This window comes from Lissotriton helveticus, chromosome 12 (genome assembly GCF_964261635.1).
Source record: "Lissotriton helveticus chromosome 12, aLisHel1.1, whole genome shotgun sequence".
Lineage (NCBI taxonomy): Eukaryota > Metazoa > Chordata > Amphibia > Caudata > Salamandridae > Lissotriton > Lissotriton helveticus.
Genome location: NC_136073.1, coordinates 856365454 through 856392625, shown reverse-complemented (window position 1 = coordinate 856392625; position 27172 = coordinate 856365454). Strand labels below are relative to the sequence as shown.

Below are 27172 nucleotides of genomic sequence, written 5' to 3'. Positions count from 1 at the left end.
CTTTAAATTGCTCCAACTCGCCGTGTTTACTATCTCCCTTAGCAAAGAATGAGTGTATGAATTATCGTTTAGTGCACAGAGTGGCTCCAGTGCCGCTGCACCACCGGCAGCTATGCGACTGGATCAGCAGCTTGAGAAACGCTGTCTCGAGATACCCGCTCTCTCCTGCCCCTCACCTCTCCCTTCACTTCTCTCAGACTGAGTCCCCCTAATACCCTTTCTAGTACTCCTCTCCCCATTCGCTCGTCCTGTGCCACTCTCTCTTTCCCTCATGCCCCCCCCCCTTTCGATGGCTCTCATTTCGCCAATCACTCTCTCTCCTTCATGTTCCCCTCTTTCGAAGTCTGTTTCGGCACATCTTTCTCTCGTCCTCTTTCGATCGTCTCTCTTCCCTCATTTCCATCTAAATCCTCCCTGCACTGTAGCTCGCCCTGCTGGCCCCCACCCACCTCATCCACACACATAGCCACCCAAAAGACATACAGATATGCACGAGGCATCCGCACAAATACAGATACGCCCAAGAGACAGCCACACACAGAGATACACGGCCACACTCACCCGCCAGTCTATTTGACAGTGTAATTGAATTAGACACCACCTTCTCTTGTCGTAAAGGATCTGTTCTAACCATGTTGCAATCTCTCTGACATTCTCTACCCCTCCACCATTCTTCCATTCTATTTAGCTTCACCTTTCTTTTTCATTGTGCATGTCTTCCTATTCTTTTCATTGAGCGCATAAGGCTCTAATCACAATGTATTCATACATTTTCGTAATGTAATCAATGTTACACCTATGCACCTAACAGCAACTGAACTCTGCTGTACGCTCAATGCAAGCAAGAAAGTCAATTCGAGCTGCGGCTTTTGTAATATCCATTTCCCAGGCTTGCTATTTGGTGTGGTCTAACGGCGTTGTTGGGTTTCATTTTAAGCCTTCATTTGAGTAGATGAGGTCCGTTTTAGAATAATTGTGGAGTACACAGCATGTAATGCCTCCTTGGAGAAAGCCGCCCGTATATTTTCGGAAATGGGACCATGCAAGCTTATTCTTAGTCTTTCTGACATTAATTTAACAAGCAGATTTAGTTTCCTGGACTGGGGAGATGTTCTCCTGATTCACTATTTTATTTTTTAATTGGTTACGCGTTTGCTATTGCTTTCAAGCAGTAACCTAAGAAAGTTCACGCTTTAGATGTTGCCACCATAGTGTTTTCATGCAGGATATGAGTGCAAGGTGACAGTGTGATTCTTCTTTTAGCTTCTTTCAAAGAACAGTCGCTATGATCAATGGCCGTTGGCCTTCTTCCGTATCACTCATTGATGTCAATTAAATATTTTCCCTCCAGACTCCAGAAATAGAGGATTCTTCAACATTGTTCCGCGCTGAGGATCAGACTGTACATATGCTTTACTTTTGTCTGATTTTTGCCTTTAGTACTTAAAGCTCATTGATATAGTTTGATTGAAGGAAACATTTTCAGCTGTCAGTAGGAACCGCAAGTTATTTTTTCATCTGGTCAGTGTTTTAAATAAATACAGAAACGTTTGAACACCGGCTTTATTTTGCTTCCCAGGAGCAGCAGTCTGTTCTTTTTGTCCATTTGTTTCCCTTTCATTGATTTAGATTGCATTTTGTAGCGTCGTGAAAGTGTTTTGTGTGTGCTTTGTGCTCTTTCCTCGTAATTGTTTTCTGTTCTGTGTCTTGGATAAAAGGTAGTTGGCCTACAACCGGTATGTGACAATAGTGGTAAAATCCCCTGGCATAATAGTTTCTCAGTATTACATCTTTTCAATGTCTCAATGTGGCTTCTTTCATCTGATGTGAGCCCGCAAAAGCTGACCTCAGTAGCTCCACAGTTTTTTTTATTTCCATTACATCGCTCAGTTTCTTGCCATATAGATTATTCTGATATTCGATTTTATTCATTTGATTGATTTGGGAAACAAGTTGGAAATGTACCAACGGAGAACGATTCTCATATTTTCAGCCTGTTTCCGATTTTTTTTTAGGCTATTCAAGGAGTATTTTCTAAAATATATCTTGGTTTCATATTCCCAGGTGTGACAACACGTGTACAACGGGCACACGCAGAATTTCTCCCTAGTGGAAGAATTCTCTGCCAGAGTATAAATCGTGTAACTTCTCCTGTGCTTTTTTCCTCCATGGGGAAAACATTAGAAATTCCCTTTCCTTAATCTCGATCGAGCAGGTTGCATGGCAAGGGGGCGAATGTAGCCGCAAAGTATTTAACGCTAATGTCTTTGTCGTGCCAGAACCTGTAAAATTGACTCGATTATCATAGAGAGACGCGAGTCAGGAAATAAATGAGATGTTTGACTAGCTAATGGGGCACATAGGTTACCACTCAGATCTATAGGTGTATGCGCCTATATAGCTATATATACTCGGTGTAAGTCTCAGCCTCCCCTCTCTGTATGTCTGAATAATCCATACATATATTGAGATTTGAATACTTGCTGCAGAAGTTACATCCATACCATGTCATTTCCAGTTCCACACAACGCGACAGACACAACATATCTGCAGATGGGCTGGCTGTCTTTGCGCCAACGGCATACTAAAGTTTCAAACTATTTCAAAGTTTATTCTCCCAGTGCGTCCTGTCTGGTAGCTTAGATCTGCTACACAATTACAACGGCTTTGTTTGTTTTATTTATACAAAAGCAAACCGTTCTTGACTGGATAAAATGCGTACCACAACCGCCCGCGATAATAACGCTTGTCATTTACAGCGCTGTTGTGTTATAGAACTCGTCTGCAAGTAATTGCTGCCTGTTGAGCTCGTCCAGTAGGGTACCATAGGTCTCACATTTGCGAGAGATTAAGCTATTGCCAATGTAAGTGACAATGCCATTTATTTATCTGTATTCAAAACCAACACATAAATCAAAATTTTGTCATTTACAATGCCAATAGCTCTAACTTTTCAAGAGGCGAAACCGTTGCATTGTAAATGCTTGTTTAAGAATAGGAGTAGACTGGCCACTTTTGAGGCAGTCGGTATGGAGCTTTGGGTGAGCGAGGCTTTGATCATCTTCGTTCATAAAGGTAGTGGGAGGCGAGTGGATTCGTTGGAGAGTTTTGAGGGAAGGGGTTCATTGAAGTGGTTGAAATATTTCAGAGACGTCAGAAGTTGTAAGATGTCATTTCCTCAAAGGTTTTAATGGAGGACCAAGCGGTGCTGTTTTTGGATGTGGGGAAGAGTTTCTTGAGCATTTGCCCAGGCTGAATGAGGCGGTGAGGAGAAAGGGGTCACATGGTAGATGTTTCATAGTTTTCAGAATATTGGTGGTGATTAGCGTGGTTTTCTCAGCAAAGAAGGAGGCAAAGGTTTTGCAGTTGGGTAGTGTTTTGTTGTCTGAGGATGGGGTTTCCCTTTTGCAAGTTGTCTGGTTTTTAATGATTTCAAACAGTTTGTTTCTTGTTTTTTGCAGAGTCAGGTTGGTTTTGGAAAAATACTGCTTTGGTTCATCTGATGTGTCTATTATAGGTGCTTTGTTTTTGTCGAAGTTTAAGACTGAAGAAAGAGGGGGTATGTTCCCATGCTCTTTCAGGAAGTCTGAGGTCTCTGTGTTAATTGTTAGGGTTACAATTGAACCAAAGGTTGGATATTTTAGAGCGGATTCTTTTAAGTTGCAATAGGGCAAGGGTATCCATTTTTTTTGTACATGGAATTGTTTGGTGATGCCATGAGTATCATACATGGAGGGGGGCGGTTACAGGATATCTTTGCAAAAAGTCGTCATGGCGAATGAGTTAATATTGTTATTATCTTGAACCCAATGTTTGGCTTTTACAGGTCGACCCTTGGTGGTTATTGCCTTTTCAATAGGCTGAATGCGATGCAGTGGTGGTTGATCCAGTCGCAATGTAGAATGGATTCAATTTGTTTGGAGTTCTCTTTTGGATTGATGAATTCTAGGGTGGCCCCTTTTTTATGGGGCAGGCTGTTGCAGGCTTGGAAAAGGTTGAGGTGTTTGAGGAATGTTTTAAATCTGTTTACAAGAGGGTCACTAGAATCGTTCCAGTGAATGTTGAAGTCACCTAGAAAAATGTGGCTGTTATGTTTGTCATAGTTAGTTGAGATAATCTCCCTGATTTGTTCGATGAAAGTAGGGTTGTCACCAGGGTGTGGTAGAATGTGTGACGGGAGCAGGATGAATTGTCAGTGGTGGCGAAGTTGATTCTAAGGTTTTCACAGCAGGGCAATGAAGGAGCTGGTGATTGTTTTAATGAAAGTGTGTTCCTATAGATGCAGGCTAGTCCACCGCCTCATCGGTCAACGATCTAGTCTAATGATGAAATGATTGTGGGAGACTAGAATGTCAAGAGTTGTGGATGAGGATTCGTTCAGCCAAGTTTCAGTGAGTATGAGGATGTCAAGGTTAAGTATAAGATTGTTTATGTCCGCTGCGTGTTTCACAGCTGAGCGACAATTGAGTAACGAAAATTAAAGGCATGTTTTGTCAGTGATCAAAGAAGTGTGAGAGATGGGAATAATACTCTCGATTTTTGTAGTAGGAGTAACATTGATGGCCGATGTATGTTTATAAGTGACTAGGAGGGAGACCATGTCATTGTTTGTTAATTGTCTGGCTAGCCTATTGGGTCGGGAGGAGTGTTTGTAATTCGTTTTAGACCTCCAGCATGGATATGAGACCTTGGAGTAAGCAGGGGTAGTACCTGAGTGGCAAATTGAAGTAGGGGTCTTCTTATTACCACGTGTTCTTTCTGCACTAGTTACCAGATGTACAATTGTGTGAGTGGGTCATAACTTTTATAACCACACCTTAACACCGCCCATCAGTCTATGTAATTCCTGTTTAGAGTCCGCCCAGAACTGCAAGGGTCCTAGCGTCCATAATATCATAGACACTATAGCATGGAAGGGATTTGCTGCACATTCCTGCGAATGCCCCACCTGTCTCCTGTTTTGAGCATAATAATACATTCATCTCTCACCTCATTATTCTCTTTTCCATTCCTTCAGGAAGCGTTCTAATTTTTTAGAATCTAGGACGAGGGAGATGGGTAGAGCACTGCATGGTGCGAGATGTGTACGGATCGCTTATACTATACTAAACTGTTCATTATAACCATTGCATCCTTGCCCTGCATGTTAAATATAACAGATTCATGGGTGGCAAGTGATTCTACTTCTTGTTCATGGAAAAAGCGACAATACAATTTAGTGTCAGTGAAATGACATTTCCTTGAAAGGAAGTAACCTCCTTTAATGGTTAACTCACTTTACGAATTACTGTAAACCCTAGCAGAAAACAATACGTGTGTCAACACATGAAGTTTCATCTGCACTTTCTTTATATAAAACTTGTTTAGTGACGTTGACTAAGACTGACTTGAATTGAGGGTTCCTGGCCAAACAATATTTAGTTTATGATTGACAGGCAGGCAGGTCTGTTGATGTGGTAACCCTCAAGCACAGGTAGCGGCACGCCCTGTAACTTGTTATTAAAACCAGATTTTCAACAACATCCACAACAAACAGGAGCTGGAGCTTGCTGGTAAACCAAAATCACCATGATGACCACAATGCTATCAAACGTGACCTAGAATCCCAGCCATGACCAGCCACACACTTCACTACCTGCCTTACATTAGAGTACGACGACAAGCCGTGGTTTACACACTACCACACCCTGCCCGTTCACTTTTTACAGCGACATTTCGGCCTCTACCCGAGCTAACCTCTCCTACTACCCAGAACTCAGTACAAACCAGCTACTGCAGGAGAGCGGACTACAATTCCCAGCGACCAATCTTCGGTGTCGTCACTGATTTTGGTTGGACGAGTAGCTCAATGACGTCACAGAGAAGGCGCGGCCACAGAGAAGCCGGAAGTGGAGTGCAGAGAGCCCTTCTCTTGCAGCCCCTGGGCGTGGGGAGCGGTGGCAGGTGAGTGTCCGGGGTTCAGGGGGTCACTGGGGCCCACTCCGGGCAATCCAGCCTCGGTACCACTGCCGTGACGTCACCTGGGGAACCCCTCTGCCCCCCAAAGCATTGAATGACGAGGAGTGACTAGAGTGACAGACCGTTCTTGTAGGGCGTGCACAGTCAGGGGCAGTGAGCGTTGTGTACATGCAGGTACAATGAGAGTGAGGTCAGATGTGTGAGGGCCTGAGGGACCCATTTAAAGTAAATACAGAATTAATATTTTTTGGGGGATGGTCCAGGCTTGGGACAAGGGAGGCTGCTTTGAAATATATGAAGAAATTCTGTCAACAGTGAATAGGAGTGAAATAGGGTGATACCCTCCAGATGAGGGTGAGTGACTGGTATACCGCGGTGCTCAGCCTTTCAATCTTGTGACTGTGGTCCTCTGGCAGCGACCAGCCTGAAGTTGCAATCTGAAATTAATTTGCCGGAGAAATAATTTGGAAGGTTACGGTGGGGCAATTAATGTTTTTTTTTTAAAATAGAGCCGGGTATGTGGGTGTCAGTCCCAGCCCTTTGAGCTTACTTGCGACACGACATGCAGAGTCCCACAGTGTACATAATAATTTTGTAATGTTGTGCCCCACGTTAGTTTATATAATGACGTGTGACAGCTGAAGATGCGGTGCCCCCGCCCACCATGTATCATCAGTGATCATATAATGGTGTGCTGCAATTGTCAGAACCCCTCCCCAAGTATCATCAGTGGTCATATAATGGTGTGCTGCAATTGTCAGAACCCCTCCCCAAGTATCATCAGTGGTCATATAATGGTGTGCTGCAATTGTCAGAACCCCTCCCCAAGTGTCATCAGTGGTCATATAATGGTGTGCTGCAATTGTCAGCACCCCTCCCCAAGTGTCATCAGTGGTCATATAATTGTGTGCTGCAATTGTCAGCACCCCTCCCCAAGTGTCATCAGTGGTCATATAATGGTGTGCTACAATGTCAACACCCCTCCCCAAGTGTCATCAGTGATCATATAATGGTGTGCTACAATGTCAACACCCCTCTCCAAGTGTCATCAGTGATCATATAATGGTGTGCTACAATGTCAACACCCCTCTCCAAGTGCCATCAGTGATCATATAATGGTGTGCTGCAATTGTCAGCACCTCTCCCCAAGTGTCATCAGTGGTCATATAATGGTGTGCTACAATGTCAATACCCCTCCCCAAGTGTCATCAGTGGTCATATAATGGTGTGCTGCAATTGTCGGCAACCCTCCCCAAGACTCATCAGTGATCATATAATGGTGTGCTACAATGTCAACACCCCTCTCCAAGTGTCATCAGTGATCATATAATGGTGTGCTACAATGTCAACACCCCTCCCCAAGTGCCATCAGTGGTCATACAGTTATGTGCCGCAATGTCAACACCTCTCCCCAAATGCCATCAGTGGTCATACAGTATGTGCTGCAATGTCAACACCCCTCCCCAAGTACCATCAGTGATCATATAATGGTGTGCTGCAATTGTCGGCAACCCTCCCCAAGACTCATCAGTGATCATATAATGGTGTGCTACAATGTCAACACCCCTCTCCAAGTGTCATCAGTGATCATATAATGGTGTGCTACAATGTCAACACCCCTCCCCAAGTGCCATCAGTGGTCATACAGTTATGTGCCGCAATGTCAACACCTCTCCCCAAATGCCATCAGTGGTCATACAGTATGTGCTGCAATGTCAACACCCCTCCCCAAGTATCATCAGTGATCATATAATGGTGTGCTGCAATGTCAACACCCCTCCCCAGGTGTCATCAGTGATCATATAATGGTGTGCTGCAATGTCAACACCCCTCCCCAGGTGTCATCAGTGGTCATATAATGGTGTGCTTCAATGTCAACACCCCTCCACGAGTGTCATCATTGATCATATAATGGTGTGCTGAAATGTCAGCAACCCTCCCCAAGTGTCATCATTGATCATATAACGGTGTACTGCACTGTCAACACCCCTCCCCAAGTGTCATCAGTAGTCATTTAATGGTGTGCTGTAATGTCAGCACCCCTCCCCAAGTGCCATCAGTGGTCATACAATGATGTGCTGCAATGTCAACAACATCCCTCCCCAAATGTCATAAGTGGTCATGTAATGGTGTACTTACTGCACTGTCAACACCCCTCCCCAAGTATCATCTTTGAACATATAATAGTGTGCTGCAATGTCAACACTCTTTACCAAGTGTCATCAGTGATATATAATGGTGTGCTGCAATGTCAGCAACAACCATAAAATGCTAGATCACACTATGTCACAAGTGATCCTGCAGTGACCCGATCAACAGTGATCATGTTATGCTGCGTCCCACATCATATGAATACTTCTATCATTCATTGAGGTGTTTTGCAAAGAGCTATGGGATAGGTAGATACAATAGAAAACAAATTGAACAAATAACAATGAAAATAGAGGAGAGGCAAAACGGTAGCAAAATGAAAACAGTGCATTAGATTTGAGTCTGGTAGAAGGTAGGTTCCTTACCATTCACAGTCCCCCATGAAAAAGTATTTCGTTGTCAACAAATACTGCAGCGCTGCATTGCTGTCAGTGGTGATGTAAAGTTGTGTCCTGCAGTATCATCGGTGGTCACATACTTCACACAGGAGTAATCACATAATTCTCTGCCCCGCAGAATGTCACCAGTGGTTACGCGGTGTTGTGTCCCACAATTTTGCCACCAGTGACTGAGTTCTGGGTGTTGTTGTCATCAGGGTCTTATAATTCTCTTTTCCATAGTGTCACTAGTGTTGACATGCTATGTCCCCGTGCCATTAGTTATATATGATTGTTTAATGCAGTGCTGCTCAGTATTAGTGCGTCAAATGTCATGTAATCGAGTGTCCTCGGTTATAATGTGCTGCTGTGTTCCACTTTGTCGCCAGTGGCCATCTAATGCCATGTTCCACAGTGTCTATATTGAGTGTGTAATGTCTTGCTCCACAGTGTCGCTAGCTGACATCCTGTAATACAACAGCTTACGGTTTCTCCAGTAATTGTGTGCCTCAAGTCACATTCCATTACATTTGTCACTAGCGCTCTGGTAATTCTGTGTTTCTATCATGCTTGAAAGTGCGGGATTGAGAGATCTGCCAGGGGAACTGGAGCTGTCCTTGCAATAAAGAATCCACTCCATAAACTTTTAATATGAAACGCGTGTAGCACAGATAGGAAAATGAGGTTTCTCTTATAAAAGTTGCTCAGTTGCAGGAAGTTATAAGCATGTTCCAACAGCATTTATTCTGAGGCATTGCATCTGCGACTCTGTTGAAGATGGTGTGCACAAAGTTAACATCCACATCGGGTAAGCAGATAGTACCATACAAAAGATAATACAAAGATGGATGACTAGTATCGCTATAACCTAACCTAAGTATGGGAAACTGAGGAGCTGTTAAGAGGGACAGCGATTGGATAGATTAGTAAGCCAATCAATTTGTTGATTAAATGTATTCCACAGGTAAGGAAATGCAGGCACCCAAATGGCTCTTGTTCTTGGCATGTATGTTTTTTGTTATTTTTAGCACAAAATGCATCCTCCCGTCCAAAATGTAGCGCTTAATGCTGGTTTTGCATTTTGAGTAATTGAGGCAGAATTTTGGGTAGTTGCAAAACACCAAATTAGTTGAATTTTGCATTCCCCTTGTTAGAAGTTGTTTTAGGAAATGAGTAAAATGGTTACTCTGAGGACTAGGGTTACACCAGGAACAGCTAAGTTGGTTTCAACACCTGGAACGTAGATGTTCAAGAAAAAAGTAGCAGGGTCGCAATGCAAGGGCCATAGTGTACATCAGTAAAGTAGATTTTAAGAAACAGCACTATAGCTCCTAGACTCAGAAATGCATGAAGCGTAAGGAACACATTTCCTGGAGTTGCCTGCACAGTGCACATTGAAGGAAGCAGCAGCCCGCACAGGCCTTAGAAACGAATACTCTAAGCAAACTGCTTCGTCAGAATTACGAACAAAGCACACTCCTTTCTGGAGCTGCATTAGTAGTAATCAGGAAAAGACACACAAATGATGTACAGAATGCTGAACAAATCAAACATTCACCCCCAGCCAAGACATCTGGGTTAAATCCATCGTTCTTTTGATCACTACACCAACTCAGTTTGGACCCAGCCATATGCAAATCAGTCTGGACCCTGCTCCTCATGGGAACAGGCCAGCCTGAACTCCCAAGCCAGGTCTTCCCTTAGTAGTATTCAGGAGAAAAACTTTTCAAGACACTACTTTAACAGAGTAAAGCAAGCGACAGGTCTGTGCAGCATTCACCTGCGCTCCTGGATACCATGTAGTGCCATAGAGCACACTGTGAACAATGCTTTAAAACTCTGGCTCCAGGTTTACAAGCCTTTGACATGCTAGTCGAGAACACACATGCTCTCAGCTAGAGGTAGGTCCTTTGACCACAAGCCCTAGCTTTGAGGGCATATTACCTTTTCCCGGCTTTGGCATCCATTGGAAATACTGATTCAAAATGTCAACCCACCTTGGAAGTTGTAGTTTCTGGTTGTGTGATAACACCTTGAAAACCATGATTCCAAGTTGACAATCTTACCTGTGACAAAAGGTGTGGGTCAGAAAATCTAAAGAGCCAAATAAAAAAACAAACCCAAAGTAGTAACTACATTTGCATGTTAAATCATAGCATAAATGGTAATAGCAACAAGTTTACTTAGGGCACTGTGGCTCCTTTATGGGCTTCCAGGTGAGGTCATCATTAGGACATGGTTTTGGCCGTGAAAGGGCAGGGGAGGGTCATCATGTCCTTTAGTCAGCCCTCTTTACAATTATTACCTGACGTGTCCCTTCCAATGATGTATGGATGTGAAGGATGGCTGTAAAGAGATTGCCACTGCCTTTTAGTTTGAAAAAACCAGAAGTGCCACCAACTGCAGAAGTGAAGTGTCAATTATGTAAGAAGATGTAACCTTTCTGCAAGGTGAAAATAGTTTGACATGGTTGAGGTGCTAAATAGTCCATGAAAGATAAATCGGGTTGAGATTTTTTTCCAGCTAATGCCATCACGTATATTCATTCATGGAAGAATTTTGGGTTAACTCTTTTCATCCATTGGTATTTTCTTTTTTATAATTTTAGTTTTATTAGTAATCCACTTAAAGAACAGCAAAACAAGCAGTGCAAAAATCTCAAGCACATGTACTTCACGTCTCATGTAAGCAATATAACAGTTGTCGATGATGAGCATTGTCAAGCATGACAAAATAACATAAGAGTAAAGTACATAATAAGGAACACAATACATCCTTATCAAAGTCTTCGAGCTAATCCCATATAAGGAAATCAATCATGACCACACTTGGCTGCCATATCACGTGTACATAGCAGCACACATCACGCACTGGTCACACCTCATTATCCGAGCTAGATTCTAATACCCGATTCCTCTTCGCAATGGAATTTATCAAGGAGAAGCCCCAAAGCCTTGACCTCCTCTGTTGCCCCCTCGTCAGTGCGAGAGAGACGCATATGTTGTTCTTCAACACCTCCCCCCCACCTGGGCAGATCCCTGAGCCAGGAAGATGTCTGCGGTGTTCTGGATCCCATCCATCCAATGGCCACTCGCCATTTGGCTAAAAGGAGCGCACGTTGAGAATGTTTGTTTTTTATGGTATCTTCTGCCCCTTGCGCCTTGCAACTATACAGGCCCCGGGGTTAAGGGGAATCACAACGCTGGTGGGCGGCTGGTTCCTGGGCACTACTTCCCAAGAACCCCTGAATTGACACGCAAGCCCAGGCAAAATGTAAGAAGGTGACACTCATCGCCCTGCGCACATATCCGTTGTTGTTTTCAACTATAATCCACATTTTGCTTCCGCAAGCCATAACACAACATTATGGAGCAGTGCGACAGCCCACTTCAAAAATTGGCTCTTGCATAGTTATATATGGGATTTTCAACATGACCACATCCACCTAAAAATAAGTGTACTTCTGTGCCAGTGCTTATGGACCAGTACTTAACTTCCTTTTTGATTCGTTATCCTTTTTGTTTTTTTAGTGATCTTTGTGTGTTTCGAATATGTCTTCAGATTCTAGTATTTCAGCGCAATTAGTACATTTGCCTTGCTGAAATATATTTTCCTGCAAATATGCATTAAAACTAAAAAGAATTTCTACACTGTTTGCTATTAGACTTGCCTGTTAAGAAGCCCCTATATTGTTCTAATAAAAGTGTGTAACACATTTGTTTTTTATATTACAATTTTTTTTGTAAGCATGTAGTTGGTCCCTGGTCCCTTTTTTGTTTTTAATTTTAGTAGGGGCTAACACGCAACATAAGCGCACCGCTTGCATAAGACTTATTGTGAACTGTGGACTTGGAGCTTGCACATTGCTTACCATAGGATGGCTTTATTGTCACTTTAATTTGCTTGCTTCCTTTTAGACCGGTTTCCTTGTTCTTCTTGTGTTTCTCCCTCCCCTGGAGCATAGCCCTTTACCTTCCTTTAGCTTGGATCACTTGCATCCTTCCACTGCTCACTTTTAGGGAACTTTAACTGTTTTGTTCTTTTTGGTTGAGCGCTTCACGAGAGTGCATTTGTTTTTCATCTCTCGCCTTCCTATGCATCTGCCCCACCCTGCACTCCATTTTGCTCTCTCTCGCTCGCCTGCTCCACTCCGGCCCCATTCTTCACTTTGGTTTCCCTCTTGTGTGCTTTTCCAACAGCCTCAGTGTTGCTCTCTCCACATTATGCTGCTCTATCCACTGTATGCTGCTTTTCTCATCCACCCGCCTTTATTGTTTGTTTTAGGCCCTCTACCAAAAACTGCAGTCGTTTTCTTTATTTTTTTTGTTTTGGGATGGCCACGCTGCGAATTGCTGCTGCCATCCTTCCATAAAAAGCTCTTTCTCACGGCTTCCATTTTTAAAATTTACTACTTCATCTTGGATCTCTAAAATAAAATACAATAGGCACCCACTTATTTTCACCTATACAATGATGCAGTTGCTAGTAGTGGCCATCTCATTTTGCCATGCTGCATAATATGTTGCGGATGTGCAACACCAAATTGCATCAACAAAGCCAGTAGGTCCCTAAGGGAAGACTTATTCGATTTGCCAATGCTTGTTGATTTTTGTGCTATTTCTTTTTTTATGTTGCACACACTTTATACATTATTCAGCATTAATACTTCATGCTTCATAGCTATATAAGCTCTATTACAAGATATACAAACATTTCATTACGCATTTCCACAAACATTATTTATATTTCTTACTTTACCACTCTATTGCAAGATATACAAACATTTCATTACGCATTTCTACAAACATTATTTATGTTTCTTACTTTACCACCATCAAACATTAAACCCTTCTTGGGTCTACCTGCGGCCCAAATCCTTCCTTCCACCTACTTATGGGTTGCCATGTTTTTAAACCTAATGTCCTTCCCCTTTTCTTTTTTCGTGCATAAATATTCTTCTCCATGTTATATGCATTCAACAGATTAGCCAGCCAGGTTTGTATTGCCAGTGGATTTTTGTCAAGCCATGCCCTTGCTAAGGTCAATCTGTATACTGACATTGCCACGTACAGAAATTCCTGCTGTGTGTCGGCTCCTTCCATACCCAGACCTAAGATTATCCGAGCTGGGCTAAGTTTAATTTGAATCCCCAATGATCTGTCTAGAAAACCCTCGATGTCTCTTACTAGCGTATGTAGTTGAGGGCAGGTAGCAAATATGTGAATACTATCAACTTCGCTAGCGTTGCATCGGGGACAATTTGTACCCATGGCCCGCCCCATTTAGCTATCTTGGCGGGGGTATGATATAGTGAATACAGAGTTTTATAATGTTGTGACTGCATGGAGGATGAACACAATATAGTACGACCTAGGTCCAGTGATTTCTTAAACCACCCTACTTCCACGTTAAGTGTTTCCGCCCATTTATTACCCACTTTTCCTAAGTCATCAGTTTTCCCTTTAACCAAACAGGCATAAAAGGACCTAATGGTGCGATCCCCCAAAAGTCTGATTTTTTTCCAGTATCTCATTCCTACTCACTCCAACTGACCCCCCTGATTTGTTATTCAAAAAACTCCTGACCTGGAGATACTTGAAAAAGCCTCTGTTATCGATACCATGCTTAGTTCTTAGATCTGCAAACTGTACCATCCCCTCTGCATCAAATAAGTCCCCAATCTGGACAATACCGTTGTTTACCCATTCTAACATTACTTCGTCTGCGGAGATTGCTCGAGGAAATGACCTGTTTTTATAGAGTCTAATATATCTATTGTATTTCCCCAATTTACTTCTTTTCAAGAAGGCAATCCAGATCTTAACAGCAGCGGAAAGTGTCTTGAACCTGGTTCTTTTAAAATAGCCAAAATTGATACAATTTAAAAAGCAGTTTCCCGCATCTGTCCCTAACACCGTAGCATATACATTCGTAGACAGGTTATTAACTCTTTGATCCAGATCTGTTCCTCCTATTAACCCTTGCATATATTGTAGAGCAGCTGCCATGTAGTATAGCCTGAAGTCCGGTGCTCCCCACCACCCCCCTTTCTCTTGGGAGCGTGATGTATCTATATGCCCTACGCGTCTTACAATGTGCCCAGATGAATCTGTTACATATTGCCTCTAGTGTATTAAACCAGCTGTTCTCAAAGAATAAAGGGATCGATCTAAAGAAATAAAGAAATTTGGGGAGAATCAGCATCTTAATAACGTTGGTGCAGCCCTTCAGCGATGGGTGTAAGTTATTCATCCTTATTAGATCCGTTTTTAGGTCTCGGCTGAACGCGCGGAAGCGCGTCTCCGCCGAGAACTTATTGTGGCCATGTCTCCTTTCCAGGAGACAATCCTGGCCGCGTGCATCGCCTTGGAGGCGATTTCAAACGAGCCCGCGCACGCGAACGAGCTCGCTGCATTCTCTCAGACACACACACAAGCACCCATGCACGCACGCACATACAGCCCCCCCACACACATACACACGCGCACCCACACAGACACACGAGTGCTTTTCTTCAGTAAGCTGCTTAGCCCGCGCACCAATTTTCAAAATTCGTTAAGGTTGCTAACATTTAAGTCTGAAAAAAGTCTTTAATGCACCAGTCTGCAGACCCATCTATTTTTCACAAGATGCAAGTAAAGTTGTAGGGCAGAGACTATTAAACCATCTATTTGCTAAACTAAGTTTTCTTTTTAGCTGCCTATCACTTTAAAACACTGTTTGCATATTTGACAAAATATGACTTTGTTAAACGTTGATACTAAGGCATGGCTGGACTCTTCCTAATATACATCGGAGTTTACAGATATATTTTATCAGAATTAGAAGCAACGATTGTTTTTTTGTTATTTATTCTGTTATTTATTCTGTAGCCCCTGCAGCATGGGTGGGAAACAACTGCTCTCGTTTAGCCGCGAATAGCAAGTCCGAAGCGCTTTATTTTTAAATCCACTGTCTGTGCAACTTTACCTCGATGCTGCTTTGATTGAGAGGAACCATAAAGAGATGTTTGTCATTAGCGTAGGCCTTTATGCTCCTGGTAAAAGTGAGGAAGAGGAGTGGGAACTTGTGTAATGAGACCAACAAAATGGAACCTCTGACAGGTCCGCCAGTGTAGAGAGCGGCGGTAAAGCATGAGAAGAAATATCAAATATCCTAATAAACACCATATTAGTCTTGTCGAGTCACCATATGTGTTCAAGGCATGCTTTTTTCAAGCATAAACGGTATGTGACCAGTTGTTTACCTCTGCGAAGTGGTTATATAACGTGGACTAAGCAGTACTTTCTCGAGCTGTCTTTGATAACAATGTGACATTTTAATTTTGCAACGTGCTAATACATGTGAATCACGTTTATTGGCACAACTTTTTCCAAATAAATAATATAGAAGCAGATGTGGAGACTGTATATTCTTGTTACCATTATTGAGAAGGGGGTGGAGCCAGGAGTTATCTATTACCCTCTGTCAACAAAGGTAAAAAAATAGTATATTCTACTGTACATCTGCCGATATGGTTTATGCCCTGGTATTTCTTCATGTGTTTTTGTTTTGAGAAAAGATATGTAACCGACACCAAGCCGCAACGGAATACATTTGTGTAGTGTGGTTAAATTACAAGGAAGGGACCTCATGGCTAATAGGAGAGTTGTTTCCCTCTTTGAAGTAATTGTTGATTCAATCTGTGAAGCAATAAGAAGTGTTTTTCTCAATTCTCTATTGCAGTAACGCGAATTTGTACTTCGCACTTTAACAATGAATGTGTGAATGTGTTTTATTAGCATGGTTACTCTAAATAACGTGTTATTGGATCGCATTTATTTTCACTCCCATGGCATAAATTGGTTTATGCATTAATACTGAAAATAACCATGGTCAAATAACACGTTATTTAGAGCAAATAGAGAAATAAACACACAATTAATTTCCAGTTTATTAACACATCAGAGGAAAACAGACCTAAGACAAACGTCTGGTTACTGCCCAACAGTTTTAATGTTACAATAAATATCTTTATACATGGAATAACTCTTCTGCTACTCATGAGGCCTACTGAATGTGATTCAAACTTGTGGTAGAAATTCAATCCTTTGCATTCTGGTTCTAGCTAAATATCTTTTACAAAAAAAAAGACATATCCAAAAAGTTAATTGCATAAACAATATATGCAGCTGAGCAGAGTGTAATATGCTATTTATTACAATTGTTAGGGGCATCATGACCCCTACGAGGTTTTACCTCTCGTTTTTCATGACCCCTTCCCACACACAACAATGGTAATAAATAGCTATATATGCACCTCCATATATTTAATTTATTCGGACACATTTATCTTCACTGACACAGCACATTACACACATACTTGCTCGAGATGAGTTTTCGTCGAACCATTTTTTTAGGTCTCGGCTGAACACGCGGAAGCGCGTCTCCGCCGAGAACCTATTGTGGCCGCGTCTCCTTTCCAGGAGACAATCCTGGCCGCGCGCATCGCCTTGGAGGCGATTTCAAACGAGCCCGCGCTCGCTGCATTCTCTGACACACACACAAGCGCCCATGCACGAACGCACATACAGCCCCCCCACACACACATACACACGCGCACAGACACATGAGTGCTGCCCCCCTCTCCCTCCCCCCCGCACACAGACACACATACAGGGTCACCAAGCCCCCCCCAGCCCTTTTTAACTTACCGGGCCAATCTCGGGGGACTCCGCCGCTGCAGCTCTTGCCAGCTCCTTTCACGGGGCTCCCTCTTGGTCAAGGGAGCCCCGCAACACTCGCCTAACCTCCTGCTGGCGGGCCTGGGGCTCTCCACCGCTCACAGGAGCCCCGGGCCGCGATGCGCATGCCTCCTCTTCCGGTCCGGTCGCGGCCCCGCCCCCGTCACAGGCGACATTGCCTGACTTCCGGTGGGTGCGTAGAATTTTTATTTTGCTGTACATTCCTTTTCTATGTCCCATCTTTCATGATTGTGCAAACCTTTAGGCATTGTGATTTACTTTTTCTCATTTTGTAAATACTGCATCTGTGTTTTTTTTGGTTTTTTTTGCCAGGCAGTGGGCCGTCTGGATTAATGCTAAAGAGGTTGTCGATGAAAGAACACAACCTGCAACAGATTGCGCAAACTCTAACTTAATTTCCGCAGCTACTCCCAGGCGTGTACATATGGTGGGCTGAACCAAGCTGCTGCAGTAATTGAATTCCCTTCTTTTGTGTGATTTGGTGTGCTCACACCCAGTCTGAATTGGGTATGGATCGAGAGCTCCGTGCATGCTCGGGGCACCTGCCTGGGCCCCGTAAGCCGCAGATGTTGTCCATGGGTGGGCTGCCCAGCAGCTGCAGCACGGCAGACACTGGCGAAACGGGAAGGGTGAAATCAAACGAGGTTTGTGGTCAGTGTATGTGGCCGATGCTCGAGGCGCTTGCGTAAGGTGGCCAGTGCATGCGGCAGCAAGCCTCAAGCGCGCGCGAATAGGCCCAGCAATGTGACCTGTAACATGGCACCTGAAAGGTGAAGGGCGCTCGATCCAGTGCGATAAACGGTGCCAAGGGGACACTGCATCTCGATTTCAGTGTCTCCCTAGTGGGTAGACTTTTCATTCAGGCATTCGGGGGATCCTTTGTTGCTTCTCTCTTATCACATCATGTGAAGAGCTGGAGATGGCCCGTCTTAGACCTGCCACGGGGCGCTCGCCAGGAGCGGCGTTCCCCGCCCATGGCCGAGGTAATTGACCAGCTAATGGCCGTGTTGCCATTAAGGCATTCCTCCTTCTAATGGGATAGTGGCCCCTCTTGGGCAACAGCGTCTCTCTCGAACAGTATCTGCAATTAGATGGGTAATGCTTGTTTTATGTAGAAGGCATCTCGGATCTGTGTTTCGGGAATTAACTTACTTGGTGCTGGTAGAACTAGGAATTTGGGACGGTCTAGATTTTTCGCTGTGGTCTTGTGTCGATTTTATATTCCCTTAATTTACCACAGGTAAGTGCCTAACCCGTCCGCCCCTCAGACTCTAGGCTCCTCTTATTTGAAAAGGTTACTGAGAACACTGCACATAGCCACTGTTTTGGGTGTTGCTTATTTGAGAAAATATTTGCCACTCCAGCTCTTTACTAGGTAGGTTAGTTTACAGCCTTGAGTTAGAGAACATTATAAGTTGCTTTTTAGAGTGGCCGGTTTCATGAAACTTGTGATTCAAGGTAGACACACATGCTTTCTGATGTAGAACAGAAAACTACCGTCCTTGGTTTATTGGAGCAGGCGATTGGACTATGCCCAGCTCGGTGACTGGATGAACATGTCGAATATGTAATTTGTGTTACTGCGGCCCCTCTATTGCAGCACCTAACTGCTACTTCCACTGGACGTTACATCCGCCATTATTACGCCATCATGCCTTTACTTCAGAGGAGTTAATATTGCAGGATTTATATAGATCTTCATACCGACGGCAAAGCTATAAAGCGCCCGCTTCACTTCGAATTAAGGCTTTAAAGAGTGCATAGATGTTAAGATGTCGGTCATACGAATGTCTATGTGAGTGGTGTGGGGTCTGTTGTGACAGGATCAGGAACATTCTCGCCATTGCGTTATGGGCTGGTAGCTGGGCATAAGCAGAGGTGTTGCAGAAAATTGTCAAAGTAGAGGTGTCCACGCATGCATGGAAAGCAAATCCTGAAATACTGAATGCAGAAAGTGACATTTTATTCAGAATCCAAGTGTAGGATTTCCCTCTGAGATTAGAGACATGATTTCCAATGACAGGAGTTCCTGATTTAATCTTAAAGGTGGCATTGCTTTGATTAACATTGTTTGAAAGGATGGCTTTAATGCATGTTTGGTTTGTTTTCAAAACTTTTGAATGGTGTGCCCGTGCGTGAGGTGCATCATCAGAGCTGTGTGAATAATAGCAGCTGTGAACCCGTGCCGGAGGTGCATCAACCGAGCTGTGTGAATAATAACAGCTGTGAACCCGTGCCTGAGGTGCATCATCAGAGCTGTGTGAATAATAACTCCGTCAGCCCCGTGAGTGAGGTGCATCATCAGAGCTGTGTGAATAATAACAGCTATAAACACGTCCCTGAGGTGCATCATCAGAGCTGTGTGAATAATAACTGCGTCAGCCCCGTGCGTGAGGTGCATCATCAGAGCTGTGTGAATAATAACAGCTGTGAGCCCGTGCGTGAGGTGCATCATCAGAGCTGTGTGAATAACAGCTGTGATCCCCGTGCATGAGGTGCATCATCAGAGCTGTGTGAATAATAACTGTCCGCCCCGTGCGCGAGGTGCATCATCAGAGCTGTGTGAATAATAACAGCTGTGAGCCCGTGCCTGAGGTGCATCATCAGAGCTGTGTAAATAAAAACTGCGTCAGCCCCGTGCGTGAGGTGCATCATCAGAGCTGTGTGAATAATAACAGCTTTGAACCTGTGCCGGAGGTGCATCATCAGAGCTGTGTGAATAATAACAGCTGTGAACCCGTGCCTGAGGTGCATCATCAGAGCTGTGTAAATAAAAACTGCGTCAACCCCGTGCGTGAGGTGCAACATCAGAGCTGTGTGAATAACAACTGTGAGCCCGTGCGTGAGGTGCATCATCAGAGCTGTGTGAATAATAACTGCGTCAGCCCCGTGCGTGAGGTGCATCATCCACATTGCTCAGGTCATCCAAATTCCTGCACTCTGTACCACACTGCTTTCAAGAACAGCATACTCTTGCACACGCTCACCAATTCAAAGTTTGCTAAAAAAAAGTTATGCAACGCATTGTCATACACAATGCCAATTACTCAAACTTTAATGCTGCGAGACCTATTGCATTGTAAATGCTTGTTACTCTTGTCATCAGTGGAGCCATATTTATCTCTACCACCATGTCGAGATTTGCTGATATTGCCACCCCCAGGTACACGGCTGAACCAACTACTCTAGCGTCGTTACACACTGAATATCTATTTTCAACAATCTGTGTCTTAGATTTGTTCATTTTGTATCCCTAGATTTGACCGAAACATTCCGCCTCTACTTCAATCTCCCTAATGGCGGCGGAGGGGTTAGGTGTCAAAATGGCAACGTCATCCGCATACGCAAGAGTTTTTATTGCACAGCCGTTTATATTCATCGGAGCAATCTGTGGATTCTGTTCCAGCCTGCGCAGATAGGGATCCAAGTATAATGCAAACAGGAGGGGGGATGACGGGCAGCCCTGCTTAGTCCCTCTGCAGATCTTGACTGCTGCCGAATATCCCCTATTGACCCTAATCTTAGCCATTGGGTTGATATGCAAGGTCTGTATGGCCTTGATGAAGCCCTCCCCAATTCCGTTCCACCCCATGGCTGACCATAGGTATCCCCAGGAGACCCTATCAAATGCCTTCTCTGCATCTAGAAACAGCGCTGCCATGGGGTCTCCTAGGGTACCTGCTGCATCAAACATGGTAATGACCTGCCTGACGTGCTGTGTTGTTCCTTTTCCTGGGATAAACCCATGCTGGGAGGGACTAACCAAACCCTCAACCACCCCTGCTAATCTTTTAGCTAGTATCTTTGAGTAGACCTTGACGTCAGCGTTAATCAACGTAATTGGGCGGTACGAGCCTGGTTCGGTTATGGGTTTGACTTTCTTTGGTTTTGCAATGATGTTGGCTGCACCCCAGGACTCAGAGACGGATTCACCCTTTTGTGCCATTGCCATGATATTAAACATGTCCCCTATGATCACTGTTTAAAATATTTTGAAAAATTCCACCGGGATCTGGTCCGGCCCTGCTGCCTTCCCCGAGGGAAGACTGCCAAGAGCAGTGACCAGTTCCTCTAACCGGAATCCAACATCTAACTCCTCCTTTTCAGTTGCGGGGAGCACTGACGGAGGCGCCTCGCTCAGATATTTTTCTATCTCTTCCGTGCTGACTGATATATCTGAGAAATAGAGATCTGTATAGAATTGTTTAAAGACCTCCCTTACCTGTCCTAGCTCTGTTACCATATTTCCTTGGATATCAGCAATTTCTTTAATATCTGCTGCTCCTACTCTCTGCCTAGTCCGCACAGCTAGAATATGTCCCACCCTTTCACTGAGCTCATATGCGTTCTCCCTGTTAGCCATATATTTCTCGGCCGTCTTTTGAGCAACTCCTTCTAAAGGCATCTGCTCTAAGCGATATTAGCTTAAGGATGTTTTGTTCTATCGGGACCTGTTGTATAGCTACTGCTAGTTCTTCTTCGGCCCTCAATAGATTTTGTCGTATTTCTTCTGTCTTCCGTTTCTCTTTTTTTGTGTGCGGACAATACAAAGCTTAACGTCTCCCCTCTAACACCAGCCTTAAAGGAGTCCCACACTATCCCTGGGGGTGCTGTCCCTCTATTTATGTCCCAGAAGTCCTTGATCCATTTTGTCATATACACCCGATATCCATTATCTTGCAGCAGCGCCCTTTCAAAAGTCCATTGCACCTCTTTTTTATGGGAATGCCCTAGTCTTATCGTCAGCACCAATGGGCTATGATCAGATATAATTCGGGGTTGTTTTTCAATTTTTGATTCAGCAATTAGACTATTTGAGATTAGGAAGTAATCGAGTCTGACCAACACCTGGTGAGGAGCGGAGAAGAAAGTGCTACCATCTAAGTTCGGATGCCATTTTACCCAAGGATCTTCCAATGAGTTATGGGTTGCCATATCCGACAGTGCCCTATACATTTTCCTTTTCCTGCCTAGATATTGTGAGCCTGGCTGCAAGAATGAACTGATTGGGTCATGCAGATTAAAATCACCGCAACATACAATTGGCTCAGGCCATTGTGCCAATTCCACATCCAGGTACTGAAATACGTCTGGGTCATCCTCTGTGGACCCATATATTGTAGCTAAGGTGAACGTCTCCCCCTTAAAGGCTATCTCGGTCAGCACCCACCTCCCCCATTGATCTTCTTTTTTCCTCTTTATAATTGTGTCACTACTCCTGCCCAGCACCGCCACACCTCTAGTTTTGGTCCCTTGATTTGATTTTGCCATAACTTCGAACCCTAATTGGCCCAACAGATGTGCGTTGGTACCCTCTATGTGGGTCTCTTGCAGACAAACCAAATCAACGTGTAATGTTCTGAGTAGTGCTGCTACCTTAAACCTCTTTTTTTGCTCATTGAGCCCGCATACATTTATCGAGGCTATTCTACATGCCATATAGCTTTAGTACTTTTGACCCTATGCTGATAGTTGTCTGTTTTATCTTTACTTTGCTGTATATCTTGTGTTCTTTTCCCTACCCAAACTTGTAATGCCAATAACAAAACACCATATCCTTGTGCAACATTTCTGCCCTTTCCCCTCCCTTCCCCTCCCACCCCTACTGCCCCCCCCTTCCTCCCACCCAGTGCCCTACCATCTCTGTGCTCCCCCCACCCACCTCCCCCCTCCCCATTGAGACGCCCTGGGTACTTGTGCTATTGCAATGATAGTATTTTTTTTTTTATTGTAACTAGCTTGCCTTGATCAAACCGGTTGGCTTTTCTAATGCTTGTAAAGCAACCTAGTTGTATCAACATTTTGCTTGTCAAAAATGTTTTGTTGAAGTTCTAAGTTGTTATGTTTCTCTCTTTCAGTGGTTCTGCCGTTGATACAGTGGAGAATCCGTCCCCGATACAGCTGGAGAAGCTGCGGTGAAAAGCCCTCTACCGCTTTGCTGAATATGTATTAACAAATGGGCACAGCTGGGATGACAAACTTCCCGCCAAATCCTGGAGCTAGCACAACTCACTTACTCGTGAAATGGCAGAATGCTTGGAGGCACTCCTGAGCCTGGATGATATCTATCGCAGCTTAGCTGGATTCCCGCAAGACAGGCTTCATGAACTCCTAAGTAGGCTGCAACAAGGGCCACCCACAGATAACCGGAAACTGCTGGAAGCCATCATTCTCAAAAGTTTAGGACAGCCTAAATCCGCTCTGGAATTACTGAAGTCCATGCCACACATCAAAGCTGCCCAATACGTTGCTAATAAAGTACAAAATGAGAGCTTGCCATGCAGAGGCGATCAAGTCTCACCGTCACCACAAGACCCAGAAGTTCTGCAGACTGTTGAACAGATATACAGATTGCTGCAGAAAGAGAATATCTGGTGTGATCCAGATCAGCCTCGCACATTAATGTCCGGACTAGGGTTTTCTCCCAGCTCAAGATCACCTAGGGTCAAGAGTCATTGCATTCCAATTACTGGAGCAAAAAGGAGCCCTTGCACAGCATCCGGATCCCTATTGGCTTCAAACAGTGTGGATTCCTTGAATAGTAATTTGGCAATTAGCCAGTCACCTACAGCATTATTTATAACTGGTAGAGATCACCGTGGCCACCAACCGAGAAGTCCAAGTAAACTTATTAATGACGCCCCAAACTCGCATGTACAGCAGAGAGGAGGAGGCGGCGGCAATGTAGCAGGAGACATAGATGTCAACAGAGGTATGTTAGTTACCCATCCTGTTAAAGACACAGAAAAGCAAACACAAGGAGACACTGGTTCAAGTCCACAAGTATTTAAAGAGCCAACTAATGAGCACTATCCTTATCCTGTGGAATGTACAGACATGCCTGGTACCAGACCACCTGTGTCGGTGATAGAAAGTGTCTCAGCCCATTGCCCAGAAAAGACATCTGCATTATCGTTCATTAATGATACTAAACCAGTGACTTCACATCCCTCTACATTGCCAGTGGAATGTGCATCTACTTTAAAAGAAAGGAGTCGCAACCTGTCGGCACCATCTACTCCCAGCCTGCCGATAGCGGACACTAGCCCCCAAGAACAAACTGAGGTCAAGAAACCCCCAACCTCATATGTCAGTCCTCCATCGACTGAGTTGGAGAGCACCGAGGATGGGTTTTTCAGTTTTGTAATTTTGCATGTCCCGGAGGATGATGAAATTGCCTCCAGCGTTCAAGGCAAGTTGGAAAGTTTGGGAGTGAAAAATGGGACCACCTTCTGTGAAGGTTTTACACGTCCTGGTAGTTGCCGTCTAACGTGCCTCGAAGGAGCAATTAATAGCTCTGCATTCACTATCCTCTTACTGACAAAACAATGGACTTCCCGTTGGGCTGATTTCCAAACAAACGCAGTTCTGATGAATGCCATTGAAAGCAAGCACAAGTACAACACAGTTATCCCATTCCTGCCACATACAGACAGGCTGCAGAAGAATAATATACCGTTGTGTCTGAAAACATTGAATCCCCTGGATGAGAACTCACTTAAGTTTTCTACCGTCGTGAAGAATACGTTTAAACCTTGTCAAATTGAAAAGCAGAAAAATATCTGGAGACGAGAAGAACAAATTAGGGTTATAAAGGAGAAAACTGAGTATCTCAAGGTAGAAACAGAACAGCTTCAACAAGTGCAGGACGCAAATAAGGATTTGATTAAAGAACAACATAAATACTTCCGTAGCCAGTCCGGGTCTTTCATGTGGCCCAATCTTCCGGGTGTAGTTCCGGGATCTTTTCCACCATTTCCCCAGGGCGAGCCTCCATTTCAGCAAATGCAGTGGCTGCCTGGCACTATACCCCCACCAGATGCTGGGTTTCCATTTTATCCAGGGTGGCCTGGTGCGTTGTATAATATGTCTCCTCAGTTAAATCCACATTTTCTGTACGGTTCTGTCCCGCAAGTCTCCCAGACCCTCCCTAGTGGATCCCAAGGGACACAGTATGCCTCTGGGGTCCAGCACCCAGTTATTCAAATTCAGCATGCAAGTCATGTCCAAATTGGTGACCGAAACCAAATGACAATTGAGAGCACAGATGGAGAAGAAAAGAAGACCAAGGAAGAGGAACCGGAAGAAGAGGAGGCCGAGAGTCTGACTCTTCCTTGATGTTTGTTGAGGTGAACCATTAACCGGAAGGAACATAACTTAGAAGAGCATTCAAGGCTCCAGTGTCTTGGAAGATGTATCGCAATAACGCTTACAGGCCTCTGTAAAAGAGTTATTGGATGACGTGGACTGACTTTGTGATGTCCTATGGTGAAGAATGCACACCATGGGTCATGACACAGGAGGGTTCTCTGATAGTAAGTGACTCCGCACTCCTCTTTGAGAAAGGTCAGCCCAGTCTTCCCCATTGCTCATGGAGATGGGAACATCGGGACTGCATACATCAGGGAGAAAGGAGGGTGGGACCGGGAGCCGTTGTTTAAACAGGTCCTGCACAAAGGGCTCCAAGAGAACTATGCTGCAAAAGGGTATGCAGTTCCTAAGGTGAATGGGGTCTTTCTTCATGATGCCCTCACACACCCCGAAGGATGTCATGCTTCATCAATGGGCTTTGCTCCTCGTCGGGCCGGCACTGTAATGCCCGACGGGCACCCTTTTGCAGCACATCGGGACTGCAGACATTGAGGACCGCTTATTGGCTGAGCACAGCAACTGGTTTTTATGAATGGTGCTCATTTGGCTGCTGTTCCAGGACTTGTTGGCAGCCAATCATGTATCATCAGCTCTACAGATGTTGAATACTGCTGAATGTAGGCAGTCACCATCATCACTTGGATGGAGGATTTAATTTGTTTTGAACGTTCTTCTGCACTTCCTTAAATGCAACCTCAAAACTGGTCTCTATGGAACACCAAATGCAATGGCTAGAGGATTACTTGGTTGCTTGTAAACGGCTCTTTCATCAAGTAGTTCTCTTAAAGCAAGTTCTCAGAGACCGTTGAGTATGCGGCCCAGTGGGATCAGCAACTGTCTGTGTTGTGGTTATGCGAAGAAGACCATTCAATCCTTTATAGATCATATCCCGCTTGGTTAAGTGGAAAATGGTAGCAGTAACAACACTGCTAACTTGCCTTTATTTACATGAAATGTAGTTGTGTCAATGAAAAAGCAAAAGGAGCATCCTTAAAGAAACTGAACACTAATATTTCTAGACATTTAGAATGTGAAGACTTTGTTGGTGACGAAGGGTCTGTGACTGCAGCATCCCCTTGAGTCTGTTTTCTTGTGTCATGTTCACGAGCTCTGATCATAGAAGAAGTACCGGTTTCTGTAAAGTGCCTCTTGCTGCCATTTTTGTTGGTCCTCAGGAGTGAATACTAGTGCCTTATACCCACTTAACATTATGGAAAGGCTTGAAATAAATCTTTCTACTGAATACCTTGCTATATACACTTCCAGCTTCTTTGTTCCTCGCTCTCAGCCTGTCAGTAGTCCTTGAGTCTTCTATTTGTTTATTGTCTGAGAAAGTAGAAGAATGATGTGAGAAGTTGGCCTGATGTGCAGTGCTCACTATTCTAGTGATCACTATATATCAGTCCAAACAACCCTTATTGATGATTGGTTGTAAGTCAACCTTATAGACCAGCTATCCTAGTAGCATGGATACGGGCAGTCTAAGGCTAAGACTCTAGAGGGCGTGTTAAGCCAGCTGTTTTACCATCACATTACCCCTTGAACACCCAGTGAAAGGACACCACATAAGTTGTTATGAAAATAAACAGTGTATTTATTTATAACAAGACTACCCTGGCTCTTTATGAGACAGGTAGCTAAGCACACAACAAAACTCTTATAAAAATACTTCAAGTCGCACAATTTACACAAATGCCCGAGGGGCACGAAAAACCATATACTCTAAAAGTGGAATGCGAATTACTAGCAGGTAAGTAACGATTCTCAGAGGCTTTAGGAACGCTAGGCCTA

General features: G+C 44.1%; 1 protein-coding gene across 1 annotated transcript; it reads left to right on the top strand.

Annotated features, from left to right (window-relative positions):
• The first annotated feature begins 5863 nt into the window (after window positions 1–5863).
• LOC144799819 (TIR domain-containing adapter molecule 1-like) lies at window positions 5864–26624 on the top strand. The gene is made up of 2 exons (XM_078671390.1): window positions 5864–5943; window positions 23089–26624. Exon 2 carries the CDS (start codon window positions 23255–23257, stop codon window positions 25346–25348), a length of 2094 nt encoding a protein of 697 aa, XP_078527516.1. The 5' UTR covers window positions 5864–5943; window positions 23089–23254; the 3' UTR covers window positions 25349–26624.
• Window positions 26625–27172: the final 548 nt, after the last annotated feature.

Coding starts and splice junctions, on each gene's coding strand:
- LOC144799819 (XM_078671390.1), top strand. CDS start 23,255: ATGGCAGAATGCTTGGAGGCACTCCTGAGCCTGGATGATATCTATCGC.